The 26,008-nt window shown below is 43.1% G+C and overlaps 1 protein-coding gene across 5 annotated transcripts in view; it reads right to left on the bottom strand.

Moving 5' to 3' along the window:
• Positions 1-3,245: 3,245 nt before the first annotated feature.
• The window catches only part of LOC308185494 (metalloprotease TIKI1-like), a 78,500-nt gene continuing 55,737 nt past the window's right edge, over positions 3,246-26,008 (bottom strand). For 2 of the 5 annotated variants that reach the window (XM_080573676.1, XM_080573677.1), the window contains 3 exons: positions 12,063-12,153; positions 7,408-7,665; positions 3,246-3,968 (listed from right to left, as the gene is read on the bottom strand). In XM_080573676.1, the coding sequence (XP_080429802.1) occupies positions 3,788-3,968; positions 7,408-7,665; positions 12,063-12,153 (530 nt within the window). In that variant the 3' untranslated portion in view covers positions 3,246-3,787. The remainder of the gene's footprint in view (positions 3,969-7,407; positions 7,666-12,062; positions 12,154-26,008) is intronic. The other 3 variants (XR_013943417.1, XM_080573678.1, XM_080573679.1) reach the window with 3 other exon arrangements.

Raw genomic sequence — 26,008 nt, 5'->3', positions numbered from 1 at the left:
ATCTGACGAACAATAATTTCATCTCTTTTATTTCAGTAATTTTATTTTTCAAGTCCTACTCTGAAAGGGTATGAAAATAAACTAGCACCGGATCCCCAGCTCGCTAAGGGGCATTCACAGTTCAGAGAAAAGCTGTGTCATAAAGGAGCACATTAATTTTTAAGAAAGTGCACTGGGTGAAGTCCTGCCTCCCACAATGCTTCACAAGAAGTCCAAGTTGCTAATCAAATATCATACCAGAAAATAAAGTCTCAATGTGTTAAAAGCTACAAGGAGCAGAAAAGAAAAGCTGTGAAATTGCAGGAGGTGGCTGTTGGAAGGTGAACGAAGTTCAGAACAAATGGTGTTTAACACATGGTCCATTTCACCAAAAAGTAGAGATAAAGTGCAAAGTCCAACTAAGGAAACACAAGAATTTATGAGCAAGGCCTTTTCCCAAAGGGGATATTTGTCTGCCTTTTTCTCCTAGCTATGTACGTAAAAGTGAAGTTTTATAATGATTAAATAGCATACCCATCATAGCAAAGTAGTCCATTAGCAAAGCTTAGTCAAGCAACAAATATTCACAAGAAATCACAGTATGCTGCTGAACATCAGTGATGATTATAACTTCTTAGGAGCACGGCAACTGCCAAAATAAAGAGAAACCCTGTATTTGCCAAGGCTACAATTTAATCCAGAGGGAAATATATTATCAAACCAGTACATTTTGAACTGAGTGGCTTTTCAAATTCTGTTAATAACTTTGCAGATACCAACCTCCCAGCTGACAAAGAAATCTTGACCACAAGGAACCCATGGCAACAGTCCCCGTCACCTAAAAACAGCTTCGGGAAGGAAGGAAAGATCAGAGTGCACAGGTTAATTACTAAGTACAAAGGAAAGCAAATGGGAAAGGGAGAGTTGGATGTTCAGACACAAGAAAGTACACTTAGAAGATGTGGAAGCATGTAATAGTTAGGAGACAGCAGATTTCACCCCGTACTGAAGAAGGATGTACTTGTAGTTTCACAGTGATTTCTGAATCAAGTCTGCTACTCCAAATAATCCTGAAAGAGTCCCAGGAGAAACTGAAAGGCAACCAAAGCCACCTTGACTGGTTTGGAGGGACAGACAGTAAAGTTGTCTGGGGACACGATGGGAATGCTTGCTTTCCTAATGCTGTGTTGTCCAGAGAAAGTTGGTAACTTATCAGGCCTTGGCCATTAGGATGACAGCTCGGGCTGTCCCAACTTCTAGAAAACTTTTCTCATTTTGGAACTAGAGCGAAACAGCTGGAGTCAAACCCAGCACTCCACAGTGGCCACTGTTAGCAGCTGAGTAGCACCGTACAGTCAGTCTGCTCTCCACGCCTGTCACAGTTTCAAGACTTCAGTCAGCAACGACTGGTCTGGAAGAAAAGGTGAGGGCTATGAACCACTAATCGAGACCACAGGTGTCAAATCAAGCCCGTAGGACCCTCAAAAATACTTTGAATGAATTTGGTTGCTTTGCAGAAAGACTATTATGTTGCAGCCTTTGTAAGCAAGCAGTCTGCCACAGTTTAAGGATATCTCTATTTTTCTGACATTGAGGCACTTGGAAGCAAGCTACAGACGAGTGACACCACCAGGGCTGAGTCATCCACAGTAGTAGTTCAGGTCTTTGTTATTCCCGGGTGTTTTATAGTTACCCCTCTCTCATGCCAACATAAGAGAAGTGATGGTGGCTGTTTCGCTCAGCACAGAAGAGCAGCTCAGGAGCAACTGTGGAGGAGGAAAGAAAGGGAAGAGTCAGCCTATGACTGTTTTACAAAGAGCAGCCATTGTCTGGTAATGGAGAAAGGACAGAGAAGCTTTCCCTCAGTCCCTTCTTCAAGTGCTTCCAGAGCACTTTGAATATGTGTCCCACCTCATCGTGCACTTCTGAAGGATGAAGGACAGAGGGAGGAGAAGCAAAACCAATGAATGGGCTAGCACATTGCAGAACAAACTCTCACGTAATGTTTTTGGTGGCCCCTCAGATACACTGGTAAATACACAAGTATTTGCTCAGTTTGTTGGGCTTACATTGCATTGTTGTAATTAGATTATCCCCACTCTGATCTGGTCTGCTCAGCCCAAGGGAAATAGGTCTGGACCGACCAATTCTCTGAGAATTTACACCACTGGAAGATCAGCCAGAGAGACAGAGGAGCATATCACCAGCCTGGCTGCTTTGTAATGCCAAGGAAACCAGAATGTCTCTAGGATCCTGAGGTTTTGTAGTATTTCCTATAAGAAGGAGTATGCAACGAGTTGGTGCTGTCTGCTACTCAAGCCCAGATAAACTTACTTCCCCACAGTGCTGCTGCGAACTGCAATAGCACTGCTTTTCTCTGCTTCTTCTGTTTTTCTCTGTTGCCTCAGAAAACTGAGGTTTTGTTTAGGTCCAGTCCTCCTGGAGGTGGACTGGAATTTGAGATCTGGGGATGAAAAGTCTGTTAAGAAAGGCAGAACTTTTTTTACTCCTCCAGTGCATGCAGAAGGATGAGGAAAAGAGGTGCTTCTTATGGGCAATTAAAATTAGTGAAGCACTTGTACGTGCATTGGAAGAGAAACCTGAAAAAATCATATCCTTTGTTGTCTCACTGGGGCAGGTGACTCTTGTGCATGCAAGACACTAGACTCAAATTTGCTCAAAGCCCTTTTTACATCGTGGGTGACGTAAAAAATCTCATGAGACCTTCCCAGGCTATGAAACCCTCCTAAAAAGAGGGAGAGATATGTTGCTCATAGAATCATGGTCACAAGAAAATGTCCTGTACAGAGACAGAATAACATACATCACTACTTCCAAAGCTCCTAGAACCAAGAGTCAATGGTATGCCCTTTGCAAATAGACAGCAGAAGACTTAAAACAATTTCAGAAGTCTGACAACAGAGATTTCCATTTTAATCAGTAGAAAATTTTCTGGAGTGCAGTCTAACTGTGCAGAAAAGTAGTATAAAAGATTTTTTTTTTCCTGAAGAAAGTGAATCCAACCATAAAATAACAATATAATCTCGATTTAGAAAGATAGGGGAAACCTGAATCTGGTGTTCTCAAATCACCTCTTGAGAATTTCTTATGTTGGAAGCAAACAACTGTTTGCAGATTGTGAAGATCCCCAGGAAATTATTTTTCCATATATATACATTAGTGCTTCAGAGACTTGTCTGGCCATTGGAGGTTCAGGTGTACCCATCTTATAACAGCACTAAACAGAAACAGCAGAAACATTCTGTTCACAAGTCTTTACTGTTTTATTCTATTGTAGAAGGTGTTGTCATGAACCTCTATATATAATCTGGAGCCCTAATAAGCAAGAATTAAAAGCGTTACCAGTAGAGACATAAAATACCAAACTTTCTCCCAGCTGTGCTCATATGACCAAAATACACCATTCTAATAAACAAGTTAGTGGTGTGTAAATCTTCACACAAGGCAACAAAGGTGAAAAAACTGTAATTCAGTTGGGCTCATACAGCTAAACAACAGCTATGTTATAGCGACATTATAAACTTCCCCAAAGCATTATGGGATAACATGAAATCATTCTTCTGCAAGAGAAGGATAAATAACACTTCCATTAAAATACCTTCTCCTGTATTGGGCAGGTCAAACCAGTTAACAGTGTTAATGATCCAGACTCAGGAAAAGGAGGCAGTACAAGAACACCCCAAAGAACAGGCGTCCCTCTCAGAGAGTCTTTTATGTTTATTTTGCCACAAAAGTTCCTTTTCTGCTTCCTAAGGTGAGAGCCCTGCCGCTCGGCTCCCCCTGCGTCTCAATGCAGCCTTATCATATGCACAGCCAAAGTCAGTAGCAAGGCCAAGAGAGGGCAGAAAAGACAGTGAGCGCCGCTGGTGTCCGTGCGAGCGTGGCTAAACCGTCCGTGGCCCCGGGGCTGGGGTTCGACGGTGATGTACCCGTTGATGATGCGGATCCGCGGAGGAGGGTCGGTAGCACTGCAAGGCAAGCAGAGAAGGACGTCAGCCCAGGTTCAGCCCAGAAATGGCTGGTGCCCACAGAGCAGGATATCTCCAGCCTCTGTTCCCCAACGCCCATCTTCTGGCACCCTGAGACAGCAGGCATAGTCTCTTGTACTGTCTCCATGCTCACCAAAGGACTGTGTCACCCAGTGTCAGAGCGCTGCCTCATCAGGTGGTGATGCACCCACAGTCATCAGGTGAGTGAGCACCCCTAGCACCCTGCAGCCTGCCTCTCAGCTAAGCAGAAAGGAAGAACAAAAGCACCTGTGCGGCAAAGCTGTGTCACTGCAGCAGCGCTTTCTCAACAAGGCTCTACAGGAGGAGGCACCTGCCTTCAGCTGAATCCATCTTTCCCAGTCATACTTCTGTACATGCAGCTTAACCTGGACCAAACTGGCTCCTATGCTGCGTGTTCCCTTCCAAGGGTCAGGAATTACAAAGGGTTTAAATGACATGTTTTAAGGAGAGGAGGAGTCACTGCCGGAAGCACTCCCTAGAGACCAAGACAGAAAAGTCACAGGGAAAAAAAGATCTCTGCACCCCCAAGCATCTCTGGGAGTACTGAGGGCTCTGAGGTGGTAGTGAACAAGAAACTGCATTCTTGTTCAAACCCTACGTAATGCTACATTCCCACCATGACAGCACATGGTGGAGGAGGAGGATTTTACACTTCATGCTGCTAATACCAACTGCCTTGAGCCAGGTGAGCTCCGACAGTGTTGCACTGCAGGTCAAGATTCAGAAGGGCTGGGTACTAAACAGGTGTTTTTCTCTTTGATCAGTGGATTAAAGCCTTGTGTTACCCCACATCTATAAGGCTGGCATACATCCCAGCGCCTTGTGGTGCTATTTGGAAGCTGAAGACAACGTCTGACAAAGTTAAAAGCAAACCTGTCTGCCAAACACAAAGGAGTCATCTCTCCCGCACACAGTCCCTAGCTGCTGTGCTCCATTCTTGCCTTACTTTGGCTGACTTTAAAGCAAAAACGCTTTGGGAAATTGAAGGCAACTAGTACCCTCTTCAAAAACTCTTGCCCTTCCATATGCAAACGTCCCCACAGGAGGTTTGAACAGCAACAGCAGAGAAGCAGCTGGCAGCACAACAAAGAAATACAGCTGTCAGCTGATACATGCATACAGGAGCACGAACCAAAGCAATTCAGCCAAGCCCTCTACAAGATTGCATTAAATCACTCCAGCTACGCCTTTCACATTTCCATGCTGAGAGGTCTGAAGTTACATGCGTCCCAGGCACATGCATCAGAAACCTGAGCACGCTACCCACCTGTGGCAGGGCACCCACGGCAGTGCGAGCAGGGCTGAGACCCGTGTCTGGATTTCCGCGGGGACACGGGGCGGCAGTGCCAGCAGATGGGGCTCTCAGCACAGCCCAAGGCTGCACAGACAGCCGGTGCAGCAAGGGCTGCCTGCACCCCTGGGATCTGGCGGCAGAGAGCGTGCCGATGCTCCCTGCTTTACAAAGAGCTATGTCTAAATGACAGGTGCCTCGCTATCATCTAGCACCTGGGTGTATTTCTAGCTCACAGGATGACAGTTAGTAGAGGAAGATAGGAAACATTACAAGCAAACAGGAAAGGAGGAGTTTGCTGCTCCCGTATTTATGCCATAGTTTCCTAAGCTGCCGTCATTAGCTCTGCTTTTACTTCACTATTGTCTTGCAGTACTTGCAGTCCAGTATGTTCCCCTAAAACACCTCTGACTTAGTCACAGTAACTCATCCTCCCATATTCTCTCACTTGAAGGCACTGATACTCACATCAGGGCACCCATATTTGCTCCTGAACATCATGGGAATAGTTGCGTGAGAAAAACTGAACATGTTGGTGTGCAGGTAGGATGAGTGATTGAGTTCAGAAAGACTAAACCATTCTTTACTGTTTCAGCTAAACAAATTGTCTCCAAAAACCTATTCATTAATAGCTGGTATCAGCTACATTAATAGAAATTAAATGTTAAACACTAAATCAGATGTGATCAATATAATGATTCATCGTATCGGTGAATTTTGCATTGTGTACAGGTCTGCCAGTGAACATGCAAACCTCCACGTGCATTTGTCTCCCTTTCTCTCCAAACTACTCACACTTAGGTTGCAAGGAGGTTGCAACAGAGAGAAAGTGCACAAAATTACTCTAGAAAAGAGGGAATGGAGTCTGGTCTAAAAAGTTTGACAATGTCTGAATGCTTGGATCAGAAAAAAAACAGCTGCTGCACTTGTTTGCAGCCAGTCTGAGCAATTTTATTACTCAAGGCAGTGGTAGAGCTGGGACCAAGGTATAAGATATAACACAGCACAAGAGATATACTCAGTACCTTGGGGACCAGGAATACACTTTTGAGGGAGAATAAAATGAATATAAAAACTTCAGTCCCAGAACTGTAGGCTCTTCTCCATCATCCTGACCTCCTTGGTTATTTACAGCACCACAAAAATAAAATGTTTTCAACCTGAATGTGGCAGAGATATAAAAAGAGCTGGAATCAGGCCTGTGTGTTATCCGACAGGAGGGAAACATTAAGGTATACGTTTAGCCACAGGCCTAAGTATAGTTTGTGAAGAAGTACACTTCTTTTTTTTTTTTTTTTTTCCCCAGGCTGCTATAGTTCCTGTAGGTGAGTAAGCTCTTGTGAGAGAAAAGTAGGGGGAAGGTGTGAACCTTCTCCCCACAGCACATTCCATTTTTCATCTTAACTCAATCATGCATTAGGTTGTCATCCCCCTTTCCAGATCTCTAGTAATGCCATGGGGATTGCACATTCTTTAGCACTGGAAGAACACAGCAACTGGAAATGCTGAGTAATAATCATATAGGTCACAAAGAACAGCTTGGGTTGGAGGGGACCTTAAAGTTGACCTAGTTCCACCCCCCCCGCCATGGGCATGGATGCCACCCACTAGATCAGGTTGTCCAGGGCTTTCTCCAACCTGGTCTTGAACACTTCCAGGGATGGGGCATCCACATCCTCTCTGGGCATAAATAATGCCCAAATGCAAGGATCGCATGTGCCAGATGTAAGAGTTTCCACATATGCAGCAGCTCTTGGATAGAGGTCCAAGACTGCAGGCTGTGCCATCTACCAGTGGACCCAGCCGTGTGTGATGAAGAGTACTACCATATGCTTACAATCTCTCAAGCTCGAACAGAAAATGGTCCAGGCAAGGCTTCCACCTGTTATGGATAATTTTCCACAAACCTAACCATGCATGAAGAAGCTATTTAATCACTGAAAGCACAAGCAGCCTTAAGGAAATGTCCCAGCAGGAATCATGGTGAGGGAAAGGATCAGATCCTGCCCTCATCATGTACCTAGCCTTTGCAGAAGCTTGGCCTACTCAGCCCAAGTTAAAATTGAGTTTATTTGAAAAGCCCGCCCCCCCTGCCCCATTAGCTACCTTTCTTCAAGGCGAACCCAGAGGTCATTAAACTGTCGCAGCCTTTGCTTCTTCTGCTGCTTCTTCTTCTTCTTTTTGTACTTCCTGTCTACCTTCTCCAGCACATCGATGCCGTCAGGGAGCAGCAGGTGAGGCAAGAGCTCTTCCTCCTCCTCCTTCTGGGGATGCAAAGGCGGAGGTAGCTCCTGTGACACTACATAGGGGCTGTGTGCTGGTGAGGACGATGAAAAGGCTAACAAGCTTTTGGGGGATTTTCCGCTGGAAGAAGGAGGAAACATGGATAATGTTTGAAAGGGCTTTGAGGCAGAATCCTTGTACAGATACCATATATGAAACAAGTGTTTCTCCCTGGCATACAGGCTGGACGGTTATTTCTTTGTGTTGTATTCCTATCCCCTCTTCCTAAAGCAAATATTCTGATCAAAATGGTTCTCTTTAATAAAAAAAGCTTTGGAAATAGTTAAGCTGGACCTGAGTAAAGGATGCAGTCTGGCTCAAAGTAGAATAACAGTTGGGAATAACATTGCATATCTAGAAAGAGACAAGAGAGGAATCACCCTTGAAGTCAGAGAAGGTCAAATCATTCTCCTCTAGTCTGACCTGCAGAATACAGCCCAGACTATTCCTTTCAGCAGTTCCTGCCCAGACCCAACTAACTTGATGGGGAGGAGAAGGGGCAGGAGGAGAAGGCAAGCAATGAGCTAGCCCAGACTGTGGTGGTCATGGTTGCAGAAATGCATCTTGCAAATTATTATCTTAGAAGGAAACAGTTCAATATACCATTAAACAATCCTCTGGACCATCTAGTCTGCAAGCAACTAGCTGTAGACTAGCTATAGCAGTGCCAAAATTGCTATCATTGCATTTTCTCTCCCATGAAGGTGGTACAGAGTAGTGAATACAAAGCATTTATAAAGCATCAGGTCAGGGGGCATGTCTGAAACACAAGGGATCAGAGCTCAACTCACTATTGTAGCATTTACTTCTAGTGTAAACATTTATTGTCACCATGCTGATCTGCAGAAAGAAATAATGTTGTCCTGCTATTCAGATAAGCTTACTGAGGAGCATGAACCTGTGTCTTTAGGGGGCTGTTTCAGACAAGTATGGAGGTCCACTTAGTGGGGGAAGGGGAAGGAGGTAGAGCAATCGCAGCTCTACCGCAACGCAGAAGGAAGCTTTGCATGCATTTATATTAAGTAGTGAGGGAGTAGAAGTCAGGGCTTCAGCTTTCTGGATGTGTAGGTCCTAGATTTAGAAATGTCTGGTTATGTCTGGCAGCATTATCTGGAAGTTCAAAGCAGCCTCAGCATGCTACAGTGAGACTATATGCATACACAAGCCCTCTCACACGGAAAGTCTAGGAAGCCCAAGGGAGCACCCAGTCAAGCCTCCAGGAAAGGCTGTCAGGGCTATTCTAACCCAGCTTAGTGTGAAGGTGATGTATCAAAGAAACAATCAGCTCCACCATGATTACTCCAGCTCTGTTTCATTATACTTCAAGCAGGCAACATCTCCCCATCCATACTCTTGAGACATGCAGTCTGCATGCAGTCTCCTGTCCACTCCTGGCTTTGCTGGCCCACGCTTCTCGTTGTTGTTTGGAACAAAGTGATTCCACCCCTTTTCTAATTTGTGAGTTTCCTGAGCAAACTCACATGCTCTATCCACTCCGTGGATACACAGAGCACAACACAAGTAGACTGATCTGTAGGCTATTTCATAAAGAGAAAAAATGCAGCAGTTTTCTGTAAGAGGACAAGGCTGGAGACTGGCTTGAGCTGAAATCCAGAAAAATAACAAAAGAGCACAGGCCACTGTGCAGAAGCATGGCTTCAGTCACTGAAGCCTTCTCAGAATTATAGGCTGTGTTTCTTTTCTGCCCTGCAATGTAATGGAAAGAAGGAAATCCAGCACACGTTTCAGCATGGCTGAGTTTTCAAGCTAGCCCATCACTGTGGACAAATCTCTATTATGGACAGTAAAGAGGGTTCATCCTGAAAGAGGATAAATGAGGTTGTGGACTGGACCATGGGGGAGTGAGCAGATGGAAAATGAAGAGAATCTGATCTTATTTCCTGCAAGGAAAATCACAGACAGATCATATGGTGAGCTTTATGTGACAGAGACCACTGCAGAATGGGTCGTGGGCTACTGATCTCTCTCAGAATCTTTGTGATTGTCACAGTTTCACTTTACCACCTCTGAGGTGTCACAACACTTCAGCTCTCCTCCACAACATCCTCATATCCCCCAGCTCCCCCTGCTGAGTGACACTCACCCAGTTCTAGGGATGTGATTTGATTGCTTTAAAGGTCCTCTGCATATGGTTCCCTTTTCTCTGATTTTGCTTCCCCATATCTCTGTCCTTTACTGGTGAAAATCTCCAAGTGGGCTCCACTACACCTCCTCTCCGGATAAGACTGCCTTCCTGCCTGCATACTCCCTACCAAAATTCATGGCCATGAGATGCTGGAGCTCAGCATTGCTACAAGCACAGCAAGAATAACCTCCAAAATGCATGGCCAGCCATTTATTCTGATACCTGCAACCTCAGAGCACTATGAACAATGGACACTCATGCACATAACCTCCTCTTCAACACTTCCTGCAGGCGATTCTTCCAGAGACCCTTTAAGCAACTGCAGGAAAAGGCACACGGATACAAAAGTGCTCTCATCTTTCCCCCAAGGACTCTGACATACTCTTGACATGGGTCTTACCCTAACCTCAAATGTTCTCCTTCAGAACTCCCATTTTTCTTGAAACTCTGCATATTCTTAAATCAGTTTCCAAGTCATCCAGAAATGTTAATGCCTTTTCTCAATGAAAATAATGAAGGGCCTTCTTCTTCAGCTTGTTCACTCAGTCAGCTTTAAAACCAAGGCTCCTGGAAAGAGCTTCTGTCCAGTATTGCTGATGGAGTGTCTGAGATGCAATCAGTGCCAAACGGAGTCAAAGGCACAGCAGTAACTGGTTGCACAGTGAACTCCCAGGGTTTTGTCAGAGGAAATGGGTGCCTACTTACCCTAAGAATCATTGATCACCTGTGTTCCTGATGGGTGAACAATCTTGCCCTCCTCTCCACCGTTGCCTGCCCTTAATTTCCTTACAGCTACTCCTTTACAGAGCAGCGGAAGATTTTGTTCATTCTCAATTACCTGTTGAACTCCCTTTCATTAAGCTTTTAGAAGCTGCTATGGCTGTTTTAAGGAATACCTAAGCTAAGAATGCTCTTAGATACAACCAAAATAACAACAAAAAATGAGTGTGGGTTTTTGATTATCCCCATAAACACTGATACACTGGGTTGCCTAGCATGACTTCAGTCAGTATTACAGGATCGTTAAGTCTTGTGTGTAAGCACAGAGGGTTTCTCTATGTCATATTACCTACCCATTGAGGGCAACAGGGCTAGGGGAAGTGCTGATATACTTATAGGGATGAATCTTGGCTGGACACTGTTTCAGTGAAAGTAGCCTTAATGATGTATGTCCACGTCAGGAATCACAGCAAAAACCAGACTTGGTAGAGTTTGAATGTCATGGTCTGAAAAAGGCAGCAAAAGTGCTGCAAAGAGAAAGGTGAAGCAACCAGAGCAGGAGAAAAATATCTGATATTATTTTGCACCACATCTTTCTGGAGCCTTTGGCATAGACCAAGACTTTGAATGTGCCCCCTGGACAATCCACATAGGAGTAAAGGGTCATCATTTATCCTAAGAGCCCCGTATTAGAAGTGTGGGGAAGGAGGAACAGGGAGGCAAGAAGTGAGGGACAGCATGCCTGGCACAGAGGATGAAAGGGAAACAGCACCATAACTGCAATCAAACCTTTTTTCCACTGCGTCTTTTAACAGTGACTATAGTGAAGAATGGAGATATCTGAGAGACGCCAAGGGCGCATGTTTGGTAAGAGACCAAAGAAGGGGGAGAAAATCATTGCAGATCCTAAGCTGGTGGCAATAAGTCCAGGAAGAGGTGAGTTGAGAGCATATGTAATTTTCTGCAGAGTGTAGAGGAGGAGATTTTTTGGCATTCTGTAGTAACTGAAACCATGGAGATAGATAAAGGCACCCAGAGAGAGAAAGAGAGGCACTAAGGGGATAACCTGAAGGAGCTGCAAGATGAACCAGAACAGAAAGTACCTTGGCTTAAAAATGCAGAAAAGAGCAGGGGACGTGAGAGCAGTCATTCATGGGGACAGCTTGGAAAGAGACTAGGTAGACTCTGGGCAGTCAGATTCAAGGCTGAGAGACAGCAATCAGAAAGAATGGAAAATGGCAGTGTAAGGGAAAGAAAGTGTTGAAAGGTAGGGCAACCGAGCACTTATAAGCGATGGAGGAGAAGCCTCTCTCATACCAATGTGGTATGAGACAGCATCCAGATCTGCTGAACCAAGCATGCATACTCTACAGCTGTTAAAGAGTTAAATACTTACAAGGAAAAATATTTATTTTATCAAAAACCACACAAGCCAAGCCCAATAAAATCTTGTTTCCAAATCTGCTTATGGGGGAGAAAAGTAAACTGCTTGGGAGCACAGAGAGAGCCTGGCTCACTGTTTGGTATAGTTTCAGCTGCCACTACCTCTTCGTGACTGTTTACAAACCCACCCTCCCCGTGGCTGCTCAGCTACAATAAAAGCATGCATTACTTGTTGATGGCTTGTCCAGCTGGAGTATGTTCTACCTCGTACCCTTCTCTCCTCAAAACATCAATCACTGTGTTGTTGCCCATGAAGTGACCTGCAGTTAAGAAAAAAATGACATCAGAACTCAAGGAGCAAAGGGGAAGAGACAGGAGAGCAACAAAGTCCTTCCTGATCACAGGACCCGTGCTGCACTCAGGGCAGGCAGTGTTTTATCACTCCCTGCTAGCATGTACCAGAAACACAGGATCCGCAACGAGTGATTACTGAACTTTCCCAAGGTCTTTTCAGTTACCACATTCTGCCATTTTAAATTGCAGATGTGATTGAAATGTCTCTCATCCAGCAGGCTGTTGCATTCTCAGGCCACTACGGATTTCTTGGTGCAATACAGGATTAAGTTGTGAGAGACCTGATCAGGAGCCGCAGTCAGCCTACGACTGGGGATGGTGCAAACTAGGTCAGCATCTGGCCGCAATGTGTGCGCCATTTTAACATCCTCAGGCATCACGAAGGCACTAACTGAGATGTCAGTCAGCATCGCTGACAATTTTTAACTGATTAAGAAGCGTATAACCACAGCAAAGAGAAAACAGCTCTGAAAGCCCATGACTTGGGTCAACTCTTTTCATTTTTTCCGTATAAGCCACCGGGGACAAAAACTTCAGTTATGTTGACAAAAAATTGTGAAGGATTTAGCTAGCTCTGCTCTAATTCCATGATTTATGGCTCCACTCCATTTTCAGCCAGATGTGGTGGCTGGTCAGCCTGTAATTTGGCATCATCGTGAATAAATGATTACTAAAAAGGGTGTAGGGATTCTGAAGGACTGTACGCTCCGCATGCTGACTGACTTTCACAATCACAATCAAACAAGACTGCTGAGAAGCAACAGAGGCCTGGCATGGGCCCTCATAAATCTAGCATTTTGAAAGCATTTGTTCATTTAACAGCCTGCATTAATTAAAGCTAGGCTTGAGCAAATGACTTATTAAAGAGCTCCCTTGCCTTTGTAGATATAGGCAGCACTAAAATTGGTAACTTCAGAAAAACTGTTTTTTTGCTAATATTCTTCAAAAATACATGGGAATAAAACCACCAGAATGATTCTAGTGGACAGGAAAAGCAAGGAGTTAAGAAAAAAAGTCCAGAGGTGATGAAATTAGCAGGTACTAAGCTCAAAGCATTTATGGTTTTCAGTCCAAAACAGGTTGAATGAACTGAAGCATAAAATTCCAGTTTCTCATGCCACAACAGTAAAGGATTTAGGAAATATCAGCTTAAGGCATGATATTTGGATGGTATAATTTGAGCATACATATTTACCTAAACAAGCCTAAGAAATCAAGCAGATCTAGCTCAAATGAGACTTTTTAATGAAGCAATGTAAATTGCACCCAACAGGTAGCATATTTTCTCACCTAATAACTCCATTTTCCTCCAACCCCTCAGTCTACCTTTTGCCTTCAGAAAGAGGAAAGCTTGACTAGGATGTGGACTTAACCTAACACTGCTGCTATCTGTTGGTTGCTAATGTTTCAGTCTCAGGTCCAGTTAACATGTGGAAATTGAGAGTTTCCTCATGTCAGTGAAGAGACCTGATGTACTAGGGAACAGGAATGGTTGTAATTAAACATCATAATCAAGTAAAAGTAGCCATTGGAAGGTCAACATTAAGCAAATAAGGTGACAAACCTAGTTGTTATCTCTTACTTTTAACACAGGGGAGACACAAGCATCAGGAAGAAGGGAGGGGATTAATTTACTGATCTCCAGACTCCCCTGCCTCCAGGCAGCAGAAAAACTCACATCTCCAAAGAGTGATTCACCCTCTTGTAAAAGAATGGGAAAAAACACTCTTAGAGGACTGTGTCCCTGTTGGTGAGGACAGAGGCAATGTATATAGCAACCTCAGAATAGGTACCCATCTCATGCAGTAGCATTAGACAAAAAATAAAAAATAAATAAAGTGCCAAGGCTCTGAACTTTTATTTTCCTAACCCAAGCCCTTCATCAGGAAGGAGGCAAGATGCAAAAATAAGCAATCTAATTGACAATCTCTAGTGTTAAAATAATTTTCCTTCTGCCAGTTTAGACACTTAGGGTCTCACGCATTTCAAGATCAAGCTGCTCACATCACACCGTCAAATTCACTGCCTCCCCCTGATCTTCTGTTACCCTTGCTCATAGTAATAATTTAGACCAGTATTTAGGAAATGACTGTAGCACGTAGATGAATCCCATTTCAATCCATCAACATGCTCTAGCGATTTCCTTAAGCAAGGCCTTAATCTTTTTAATTTGATGGAGTGATAAGAATATCTTCTATATCATACTCATGTAGGGACTTCTCAGGAAGCCTTCACAATGCAATGTTATTCCTGCATGTTAAAGAAAAATGGAGTGTAATGGAGCTAATATGTGTAAAAGAGAACAGACCAAATGAACAGACTATGTAAAACATGTATGCGTATAAATACATACAGGTACGTGATACAAGATTGCTCAGACGACATGATCAATCAGGAACAGCTCAGGCTGGGCACATAAAAGGATTATGAGATGTCAGTGTTTTTCCAGCCGAAAGACAGGCCATGCACACTCCATTAGATAGATCTGGCCTGGGGCCCAGGGGACTTACAGGCTCAACCCAAGTTTGGTGTAAAATGAAAACACGACAGATGGTCGAGGGTTTCAGGTACAAGAGGACACCAGGATCCTCTCTGATTTGAGGTAGCACTTTCACCCCTTTTCTGGGCCCTGGCATAAAAAGAGCTTGGTGGTGTGTGAGAGATGTTATCACCAAAAGCAACTGGAAGAAACATGAGAGAGATTCACTCTCCAAGGTTTAAGATCAAGCAGCTATGCTGTAAGGGAGAATTAGCCCAAAGCCATGTGATAGGGAGTAGGCCTCTTTCACCTGTTTTCTATTTTAGCCTAGCACACTTGAATGCACCCCAAAAGAAAAGCCCCAGGCCCTGTCCCATCAGAAAGCCTGCTCTTTTCTTTCTGTACACAGCCCTGCATTATCCTCACACCACTAGGTGAAGAGATGCCTCTGAGAGGTCAATTTAGTCTGGCACGGGGTGGGGAGCCATGAATCTCTATTCTTCTGTGTTCAAGCTCAAAGAGAAACTAAGAAGCTGTTGTGTGCACCAGCTCAGCCATGCACTCTACTGGAGAGTAAATGAGACCCCAGCCTTTAATCTGCACTGAAAGGAGATGGCATGCAGGGACCGCAACAGGCAACGTGCTCAAACAGCTATGTTGTTTGACTATAGTGCGCTTGCAGCTGGGTCCACACACTCCAATGTGTACTGAGTGCTCCTGACCTCCATGAGAAGCAATACCTGATCTTGCAGAATACAGGCTACTACTGTTGCTGAAGGTTACTATGCCACCCACGTCACCTGGTTGCAGGTTTTACTACCAGTGCACATGGTGGTGTTTTCATCTAGGTAACTCTGCAAGGTTTATTGGTTTCAGCAGAGACTCCTGAACTCAAATTTCAGTGGTTGTAAGGCTGTAAGTTTTCCAAATCTAGCCAAATGAACAAGGAAAGACTGTGCAACAGATGTTCTGTTTCTGTTCCTGATTTTTTATTTTTCATATAAAGCAAGATTTTAAAACCCAAGAAAGCTGTTCTTTTCTGAATTTCAACCAAATGCATTATTTCAAGCTGATGCATAAACTTCCTTGTCCTTCTTTTAGAGTTATGTAAAAAGGAAACCCCCAAGCCCACATAATTCTTTGTTTGATGTGTTTTCCTTAGTAGAAACACAGCATTTCCCATATGCCCCACAATTGGACTCAGGAACTAATACCCCAAGACAGTAAATCACTCGAAAAACGTGTGAAGAAACAAAAATGTTTGTTAGGAAACCTGATCTAGATTGCTGCTCTGCAAGAAGTGGTGGGAACAGCTACAGCACATGAATGTAACAGTGCAACCACAAAATGGTAGAAATTATTCAAGACACTGGGGACACCCTAAAGCAGGATGTTTATCTCTCTGACTGGACTGGGAGTTTTCAGATGGTCTTATGCTGCCAGAGTCTCTATGGGTCACTGAAACAAACATTTTCAAGGCTGTTTTAGAGGTACAGATCTTACAATTATTTTGGCATAATTTAGAATATTTTGGAATAAACTTCCTAGAAATGCCTGTGGGAAGGATCATCTGCTAGCATTCCTACTAGACTGCTTCCAAAAATGATATATATAAATGTATATAACCTGCCCCAGAAGGGTGAACAAGACACCTGTAGGTGGCTGGATTAAAGTTACTGGCCTGTAAAAAAGGCATGACACGAGGCTGCTGACTAAGCTACATGTGAACAAAAAAAAGAGAAACTTCAGCAGAAATTATCACTTGACTGTGAGTCACAAAGGAGAGCAGCTTGTTCATCTGTCTGTGCGCCTCCCATCCAAGTGTTCTTCTCTTACTCTTCAGTAATCTACATGTCCTCCAGTAGCAGTTTGTAAACCAATAAATGCATGGTGAAGGGTCCAAAACTATCAGAGCTCCCTCAAAAAAAAGCAAAGAGAAATGTTGATGGCCTGAAGAAGAGGGACATGTATGACCCCAGTCAGTCCCACAGGCAGCTGCTGTGAAGAGCTGAAAATACAGCATACAGCAGATCTAGCCAAGGACCTCAAGAACGCAGAATCATTTCACTGAATGGAAGCCAAACCACAAAACAGACACCCCACTCCTACAGATCCAGACCACTTTACCAGCAAGCTAGGTCCATCAGCCCAGAAGGTGGAAAAAGTGATCCCTACTGACATCAGCACCTTACAAAGTTAACATGAGTTCCCAGAAGACACAGCTCTTAGGACAAGAACTGAGTAGGAAGACACAGAAAGTAGGTTTTCAGTCAAATAGGCAGGGTGGTAGTAACAGAATGGTGTCCCCACAGGCTAGAACCTTTACAGGCTAATTTTCTTCATCCCACTCCACGGCCCGTTATTCCCTGACAGGAGCTGAACAGGATGAAACAGAAACAAATCTGCAGAAAGAAAAGGATGTTCCCCAGATCTTCACTGATACTAACCTTTTTGGCACACAAAGGACAGCTCATGCTCTGTGAGTGACAGGCAAAGCCCATTTTTCAAACATATCACCAAATGACCTGGCTCAGCTCCCATCAGACTAAGTGAGCAAAGAAGGGAAACCCCAATCATGTTTTACTGACAGAGCTTAGCATGCCATATCTGAGGCAGTCATATTACTGCAGCAAGAAGAGAGAGTCCTTGGCTTTGTATAACCACATTACTACGAAACTTTGTTCCTAAAAATCCTGTGCAAAGCTGGAAGAGGCTTCCTACATGGGCTGGTAACACCAGCAGTGGCAAACATTCCCAGCTGAGCACCCTGATGTAGTGGAAAAGAATGCTGTTATCCACGTAGCAGAGATGGGAAAATGAACCTTGAATGATTTACAGACTGAAAGACATGGTGCCATGCCAGGACCAAACCAGCAAAATGCACATTGAGGGGGATGTTTAGCTCTTCCATTGTCTAAGAGTCACACCTCCTCGTTTTATCCTTACACAATATAGGAACCTTGTCTGAGCCAGTAAAACACCCTCCCTAGCTGGATAGAGTTTTCCCAAGGACAATTCAAACTGACCTAGAAGAAGTATATATATTCAAACTGGCCTAGAAGAAGTATAAGAGAAAGAAACCTATCTTTGGAGCTCAGAAACCCAGGGGCAAATTTCACCACTTTGCCTCACACATACACACGGGCATACCTCTTAAATACTAGTTGGGATGAAGAACATCGAGTCATTTTAAAACAGGCAATTGTCTCTCTAATGGACAAGCCTAGAAATAACACACTTCTTGATTATTCTAGCAGTACTTTCCAAGTCATGAAAAGCTCAGGTACAGGAACACAAACCAAGACACCAAAAGCATGGTACTCTTACAAGTGTAATGCTGCCAGGAGAAGGAAATGGGAAAAATTAAAAACAGGGGGTTGGTCCTAGGGATGTTTTAAGTTGACTTAAAGACTCCTCAGTTCACATCAGGTGCAGGTGTGTAAGTATGTTGCATCACAAGACCTCTGCATACGTGTAAGTCAGATTCCCCCCAGCCCCCAACTTCCTGAGTCTGCACGCTTCCAAAAGTACTTGTTCCTGTGGTTATCTGTAAGCTGAAATATTACTCCATAAATGTTCATTTGAGGTTTTACTCCACTAAGGCTGGGACAAGAGGTTTTTGTTTGTTTGTTTGTTTGGGGGTTTTGTTTGTTTGTTTTTCAAAAAATGCTATTTCTTTCACATTCCATTTTTAGTATAACATCTTAGTGGATTATACTTCACTACTCTGAAACCAAAGGGGAAAATCTGGTGGGCAGGAAAACATTCACCTACAGAAAATATTTTCACTAGATATGGAGAGACTTAAAGAAAGCACCTCAAACCTATATTCACCCAGGAGGAAACAAAGAATAACCTTCCATTTCTTTTAAAAAGTGATGTCCTTTGCTAAGTAGTTCATATATATGCAATTACTAGGATTTATTTTCCACATTTGCTTGTAAGAGAATCATGTAAACAAGAAACGCTTTATGATGCAGGCCTTGCACAACATGGGAAAATTTGCCTAACAGAATAAAAAATAACCTTTAAAGTTACAATTTCATAAGATAAAATGAAACCATTTTTTCTTAGTGCAAGACAAGAAGACACCATTCTATGATTCTATGATTAAATATTCTCATCTACCTCATCTATTCTCATCTACCAGACAAGAGTTTTCTGTCAAAACTAGGTCTCTCAAATGTGTGACTTGACTACATTTGGTTCCCTGGATTCCTATTTTCACTTTTGGACAAAGTCAAACCTCCTGATAACCACCAAAACTGAAGCTGGGAAAAAGTTTTCCACTGTTTATAAGGCCAAATTTGTAGCAAAGTTAACATAAGGAAAAAGTTTACAACCTCATATGGTATGTTTTAGAAAAACCGAGTTAAAAGAAATGGCTTCTGTTCAGGCAGGCTTAGCCACCAAGGCTCCATCTGTACTGACATTTACTGAGAGTTTTCCACGGCTGAAGCCTCAGCTTCATTAGGCAAGGAGACACTTACGTAGGTGACTATGCTAGCAGCCAGCATTATATTACACAACGAGGGAAGGAAATGCCAGTGCTACATCTGAACTGTGGCTCTCACAGTCAACTCTGCCACTGGACCTGCTCCTATTCCACACCAGTGATTTCCTCCAAAAAAAGGTATTAAGGACTTGAAATTCCACAAGCTTAAAAATGTATTACAAGATGAAAGTCTCCCTACCGTTGCTGCCTAGTAGAGCTAGCAAAGGGTAAACCCTTGCATACACAAGAAGCCGATGGTCACCAGACTGTCAGTACCTGAGAAGAAACAACACACAGCTGTTTCACCTGGTTGATTTTGACAGTTCCACTAATACATTGGAACAGAGGTTTCTGCCTCTAATGCAGAAATGCAAAGCTTTCCTCATTTCATGTGTCAGAGATGTCAGGACTAGTGTCCTTCATGTGAACCCTGGGGCTTTGGATGTGGGTCCTGCCTTCACACAACAGTATCTATTCCCTTTGGGGTTGTTGTTCTAATAAACCCTGTCATTAGCATTCTGCAGACTCAAAGAAGCTACTAAGGAAAACAGTCTCAAAGCTGCTGGCTTGTATCTGGCATTCTCAGATTACAGAGGTACAGGCACACCTTCAGGGACTCAGCTTTTCTTCCCACCCAAAGAGGCTAAAACGATGCTGCATTCCAGAGACAGACAGAGGCAGGCAATCAGCAAGCCCTTTGTCCCTAGGGAGAAGCAAGGTGGCCCCACAGGACTCAATCTGTTTTATCGTTATGTCAGCTACCTGACCCTGCCCCCATTTTTGCCCTCTTTTAGGATCTGCAAAGGTTCAGCTTTGCATGGATTGTTCCTGAACTTCCTCATTACACATTTCAAATCCCTTATACAAGACATATATATGTTTATATTCCCTGTGCACACCCTCATCTCCAGTTCCAAATGTGCTGAGGTCAGGTTCAAAGCTTCCATGTTGGTCTCTGAATTCCCAATGAATTTCATGGCCCAACTGACATCCCATTTACCTGGGTAACTTTCATATTGCCATGTCAGCTTTTTTGTTTGGCTTTGTTTTACAGGTATAAACAGTTGTTTGGCTGGACAGAGACACCCTGGGAATAGCACTGCTGGTAATTTTTATAAACACTGTTAACAGGTCCTTTCTCTGATCTTTTATTTTTCAGAGATCATAAATATTGCTCCTCTTGCATAATTTCCCATGCAAAAATGCCAGACTGAACAAATTTCAAGAAGTAACAGCAAACAGCTTTATATGGAAATGACACCACCTTACACAACATTCAAGACAGAGATTCAGCACAATTCCAATTCCCCCTGTGGCAATTATTTTTTTTTCCAGGATTATTTTGTTTGTTATGAAGTAAGGGGCAAGGGAAAAGGTTACACATATGTCTGTGTGTCCAGTGTACTTGGCACCTGAGGATGACACATAACTGTGTCCCCTACAACCCAAGGACTACTTCAAAACCTAGACAAATCGGAGGAAGCCATTTGGTAGACTATGATAGACTTCGGGGTGACCATAGGTGGTCACATCTTCTTTTCCTTGTCCAAGTGGCTAGGAAGATGGGTTATGCAGCTATCTTCAACTCAGGCAGGGGCAATTACTCTTCTACAGGGGTGCAAAAATCCTTAGAGAAGAGGAGACTGATGGGTGGTCAGGCACTGGAACAGGCTCCCCAGGGAAGTCATCAGGGCCCCAAACATGTTGGTGTTCAGGAAGCAGGTTTTAACTTTTAGGTTCCCCTGTGTTGAGTCAGAAGTTGGACTTGATGATCCTCGTGGGTCCCTTCCAACTCAGGATATGCTATGATTCTATTTTAGATTCTGTGTTTCTTTTGCATGTTGTTGGATTACTTGTCAACCGTCTGAGAGTTAATTTTAGTTTAGAGAGTATCAGTTGACTCAACTGCTGAGAGTAAGACAACTAAGATCCTGGAGTGTTTTAAGTGAATTAACAACTTGCTGAACGGCTAATTCAGACATCGGTTAATCAGCCTGCTCATAACAACTCTTTTGGGAGGTCTTGGGGAAAAAAAAATGGGAAAATAACAGCTAGTCCCTGGAGGTTTGAATCCATACAAATCTGGGTAACATTAAGTAAGTACTTCCATTATTTCCTTCAGTAATTAGAAGAAATGGTAGCTGAAGAAGCTTTCACTGTCATCCTTCTTTTCTTAGCATTAATGGTGGTTTGCTGATATCCAGCACACTTTAAAGTGTCAAAATGATGCATTTTTTCAGGAGCAGCAAAATAATAATAATAATAAAAAAGAGCTCTGAGACAAAAGGGATTTTGACAGTGTTTAAAAGATTAAGAGGGCCAACTTCTGAAGTTCACACATCAGCCAGCATATCTCAGTAAAGTCTGTCATTTCATCAACATGGATATAAGGCAGCTTAGATCCCTCTATACTGCTTATTCATGAGCTGGCAGTTCTGGAGTTTCTCAGCTGTTCAAAGAAGTAGGAGAGACTAGAGGAATTTAAACTCAGCTCCTAGAGACTCTGGATTCACCTGAGGCCTTACCTAACAAAAAGTCTGTCTTATGCCACTAAGTATGCTTCCACCTGCATAATAATAAAAAAGAATTAAAAAAAAAAAAAAAGCTATTTTTTCCTCTTATTCTTTAGCCTCTTAAACAGGAGCCACATTCATCCTGGAATAAAAGTGACCATGTAGAAAGTCCATCTAGAGTTGAGCATGATCAGAAATATCAAGGGAAACAAAGAATGCGTCTATTGTTTACCGCAGGAGTAAAATGTAGACTATATAAAACGTGCTGAAAGGGGCAGGAGACCTGGCAACAAAGGACATGGAAATGGCCAAGGTATTCAGTACATAACTGCCTTCTTTACTGGTAAAACCAGCCTTCAGGAATCTCAGGTTCCTGTGACCAGAGGGGAAGCTCTACGCAAGGAAGGCTGAACCTTGGGGAAGGATGGTCTGGTTAAGATACACTCATACAAACTGGGCATGCACAAGTCCTCACAGGATGCATATGCAGGAACTGAGGAAGCTTGCCAACGTTACTGCAAGGTCAATCTTGATTGGTTTTAAAAGGCTGCAAAAATTGGTGAAGGTCCCTGGAAGAATGCAAATGTCACTCCTATCTTCAAGAAGGGCAAGAAGGAGGATCTGGGGAACTACACACTGGTAAAACCTCACATCTCTTCCTGAGGAAGGTGACGGAGCACATCATTCTGCAAAACATTTCCAAATGCATTAAGGACAAACAGCTGATTGGGAATAGTCAGCATGGATGGTGGTATCTTGGTTCATGAAGTTCAGCAAACCAAGTCCTGCACCTGGGAAAGAACAGCTTTAGGCACCAGGATAGGCTGGAAAACAGCCGGCTGAAGGCCAGCTTGGCAGAAAAGGACCTGGGGTCCTAGTGGACATCAAACTGACCTTGAGCCAGCAATGTGCCCTTTGTGGCAAAGGCCAATGGCCTCCTGAGATGCATTAGGAGTAGTGATACGACCAGCTTGAGGGAGGTGATCCCTCCTTGCTCCTCAGCACTAATGAGACACATCTAGGTCCTGGGTCCAGTTTTAGACTCCCTAGTACAAGAGAGACAGGGAAAAAATGGAGCAAGTCCCGCAAAGGGCAACAAAGATGATAAATGAAAAAAGCATCCAGTGAAGAGAAGCTGAGGATACTTGGGTTGTTTAGTCTGGAGAAAAGGAGGCTGCTAAGAGGCAACCTCATTGCTCTCTCTCTACAACTTTCTGAGGAGGGGAAATGGACAGGGAGGTGCTGGTCTCTTCTCCCTTCGAACTAATGACAGAAAATGTGGGAAAAGCACAAAGCTGCACCAGGGGAGGTTCAGACTGGACTCTAGGGGAAATTTCTATACTGTGAGTGTTGCCAAACACTGTAACAGGCTTCCTAGTGAGGTAGTTTATGTCCCATGCCTGTCAGTATTCAAGAGGCATTTGCCTAATGCCCTCAATAATAATACTGCCCTGAAGTGGTCAGGCAGTAGGACTAGATGACATTTGTCCTTTTTCCTAATGTCCAACTGAACTATTCTGTTTTGTTCTGTTCTATTGTATTTTAGCATACTAGGAGAGGCTGAAAGAGCTGGAACTGTTCAGCCTGGAGAAAAGAAGGCTCACGTGGGTATTAACAATGTAAAAATACGTGATAGGAGGTTGTAAAATAGATGGAGCAGGACTTCTCTCAGTGGTGCACATGAAAGGACAAGAGGCAACAAACACAAGTTGACACACAAGAAATTTCAGTTGAGCATAAGAAAAAGCTTCTTTACTATGAGAGTGGTTAAAGACCAGAATAGCTTGCCCAGAGAGGCTGTGGAATCTCCGTCTCTGGAGATACACAGAACCTGGTCATACACAGGCAACCTACTCTGGATGACCCTGCTCTGTGCATGGGAGTTGGACCAGATGATGATGTGCCAGCCTCAGCTATTATGTGGCTCTGTGATGGTTCAGCAAGCAGGCAGCACCCTTGTAACAGACCGGTATAAGTGATAAAAATCCACAGCACAGTAGCACAATGCAGCCCTCTCTACTTTGATTTGTATCTGCTGGATAAACCAGAAACCTATACTGCTACTGACATGGCTGTCTCTGGATTAAAAAACTCCATCAGTCACTTTGGCTTAGCATTCAGATCTTGAACACTGCACGTACAGTTCTGAGAAATTAAAAATGAATACAGAAGGAAGACTGCTTGTAAAAGATTAGAGCTGGGTTTGCCCCCAAGTTCTTCCACAGGCAACAGTAAGTAGATCTAACTGGTGACTCTAAGTGCTGCTACATAGAAAGGCCTGTCCACAATTAAGACAAAATCTTTACTGAACCTAGTGGAATGTCACTGGCATTACCATCTCTCTCTTTCCATAAATTTTTGTAATTCCCTCCAACAGACTTCGTTTGGCTTGAGACTTTCCATGTTTGCACTTTGGCCAAAAGCAAAGCTTTTTGGATAGTTTCATCAGAATCTGTTATTTTTTTCCTCTATACGTTTGTGCAAGCTTAAATTACTTCTTAAAAAACTTAAAAAACAGTTCCAGAAATGAGATCTGACTGTGAAGCATTTTCAACAGAATACAGGGTGAATGTGTACGATCTGTTAAAATGTAGTAAAAGCATAAAATACACTGGATTTAACTATCAAATCTATTTCTGAGCAAATTACCACATGTAATTCTATGTAAAAAGCCAAAATCTATAGCCATGCAGCTATATTAAGACCTGAAAAGAAACACGAGTTTTTTGTGCAAAATGCATTACACATCTCTAAACCAAAACAGTCCATTTGGGAAGATGAAATAAATAATAAATCTTTTCTGCTCTTCTCCCATTTAAAATACAAATGCAAACAGTATTTTATATAACCAGAGAGTGTATTTGTAATATCACAGCCATCCACAAACCATGACCTTCTTTGGATATAATTGATGATAAAAGTGTTTTTTTTTTCAATGATGTTTGGTTAATGGAGAATATTGAACTTTCCTTAAAAAAGTGTAGCACTATTAAAAATAAAAGGCACACTAGAAAAATCTGAAAAGAAACAACCAAAAGTCCTTTCTCCCTTCTTGCCTGGAACCCTTTGACATCCTACTACCATTTTAATGCAATCTTGTCCTGCAATTTACCAATCATTGCTGCGAGAAAGATTTTTCACTGGTGGCCAAGAGAGGAAAAGCTACAATGCAATGATGATTTAGTCCCACTTCTATAGTCTTTCTCTTTTCTCTTTTTTGCTACCTTCTGCTGCAGCTCATTGTAATGTGCCCTGTACTATCACTTTCTTGGAGCCCTTTTCCAGAAATTGAACAAGAGAATAATACTCAAGCAGTGCAAAGAACTGGGCTCAAGTTATTAGTTCATCTTCACTACTTGCTGGCATCAAAATAAATCTTATGCAGAATCACCTATCATACAGGAATCTGGATAAGCAAAAGGCTAAATTAGCTCTCTGGAAAACAATAAAAGGCTGCACTCAAATTTGCATTGTGCTCTATGAAAACCTCAGAACTGTACAGAAATTGATCTGTTTTCTGCATTATATACTGTGATGTTACTTACCTAATTTAGGCAATTAATGCAAAACAAATAAAGAAGTCCCTATGCAAACAAACAAGGGGATAATGAGGAATTGTGCTGTTAAAAAATGGGTTCCTGCTATATATCTTTTGCTCACAAGTCTCTCTGCATATTGGTGTTTAATTCCCTAGTGCAGAAGGGGCAGGGGGAAGCTGACACTGTATTTTATGCAGAGCTATTTGGAAGAGCAGATGAGAATGGAGGCCAGACTGGTAGCAAAGCCAGAGTGTAATTAGAGGTAGTTTCAGAGTGGATCTAGAGTCCCCAGAGAAGCGAATGAACCTGTCTGGATTCAAAAGTATGATGGAAAAGTATGCGTGGTGGTTGGAAAGCAAGCCATGTGCACATAAGCCACTCATTAAGTGTGTTCGCATGGGCCCAGGGCTCTAGGCAGCACTGCAGCAGTGAAGTGCTCGGTGAATCTTAACTCTGCTTTACTGAAAGTGGCAACTGGGACAAAGAAGGGAGCAGCTGAGAAAGGGAAAATAATAGGAAGGAGTAAAGCAAAAACCCAGGAAGCCTGGGATGGTTTTTGGGGCTGTCATGATGGTAGAGAAGGATTGGCAAGAACACGGGAGAAAAGGGGAAAGGGAAAGAAGCAATGGGTGCAGACAGCCACACACCTGTCCTGCTCCTGCAGTGCTTCTGGGCTGTGGGGACAGTACTGTGCACGCTAATGACAGTGAAGGAAGTCTGGGGGACAAGAGAGAGAAGATGAGGAAATTGATTGGAAGGAAGACAAATGATAAAAAAGCACCTTGAAGATAGGTG

The sequence above is a fragment of the Anser brachyrhynchus genome (assembly GCF_964034855.1).
Source record: "Anser brachyrhynchus genome assembly, chromosome: Z".
Lineage (NCBI taxonomy): Eukaryota > Metazoa > Chordata > Aves > Anseriformes > Anatidae > Anser > Anser brachyrhynchus.
The sequence above is the reverse complement of the archived record's forward strand: the minus strand, read 5'-3'. Positions and strand labels throughout refer to the sequence as shown.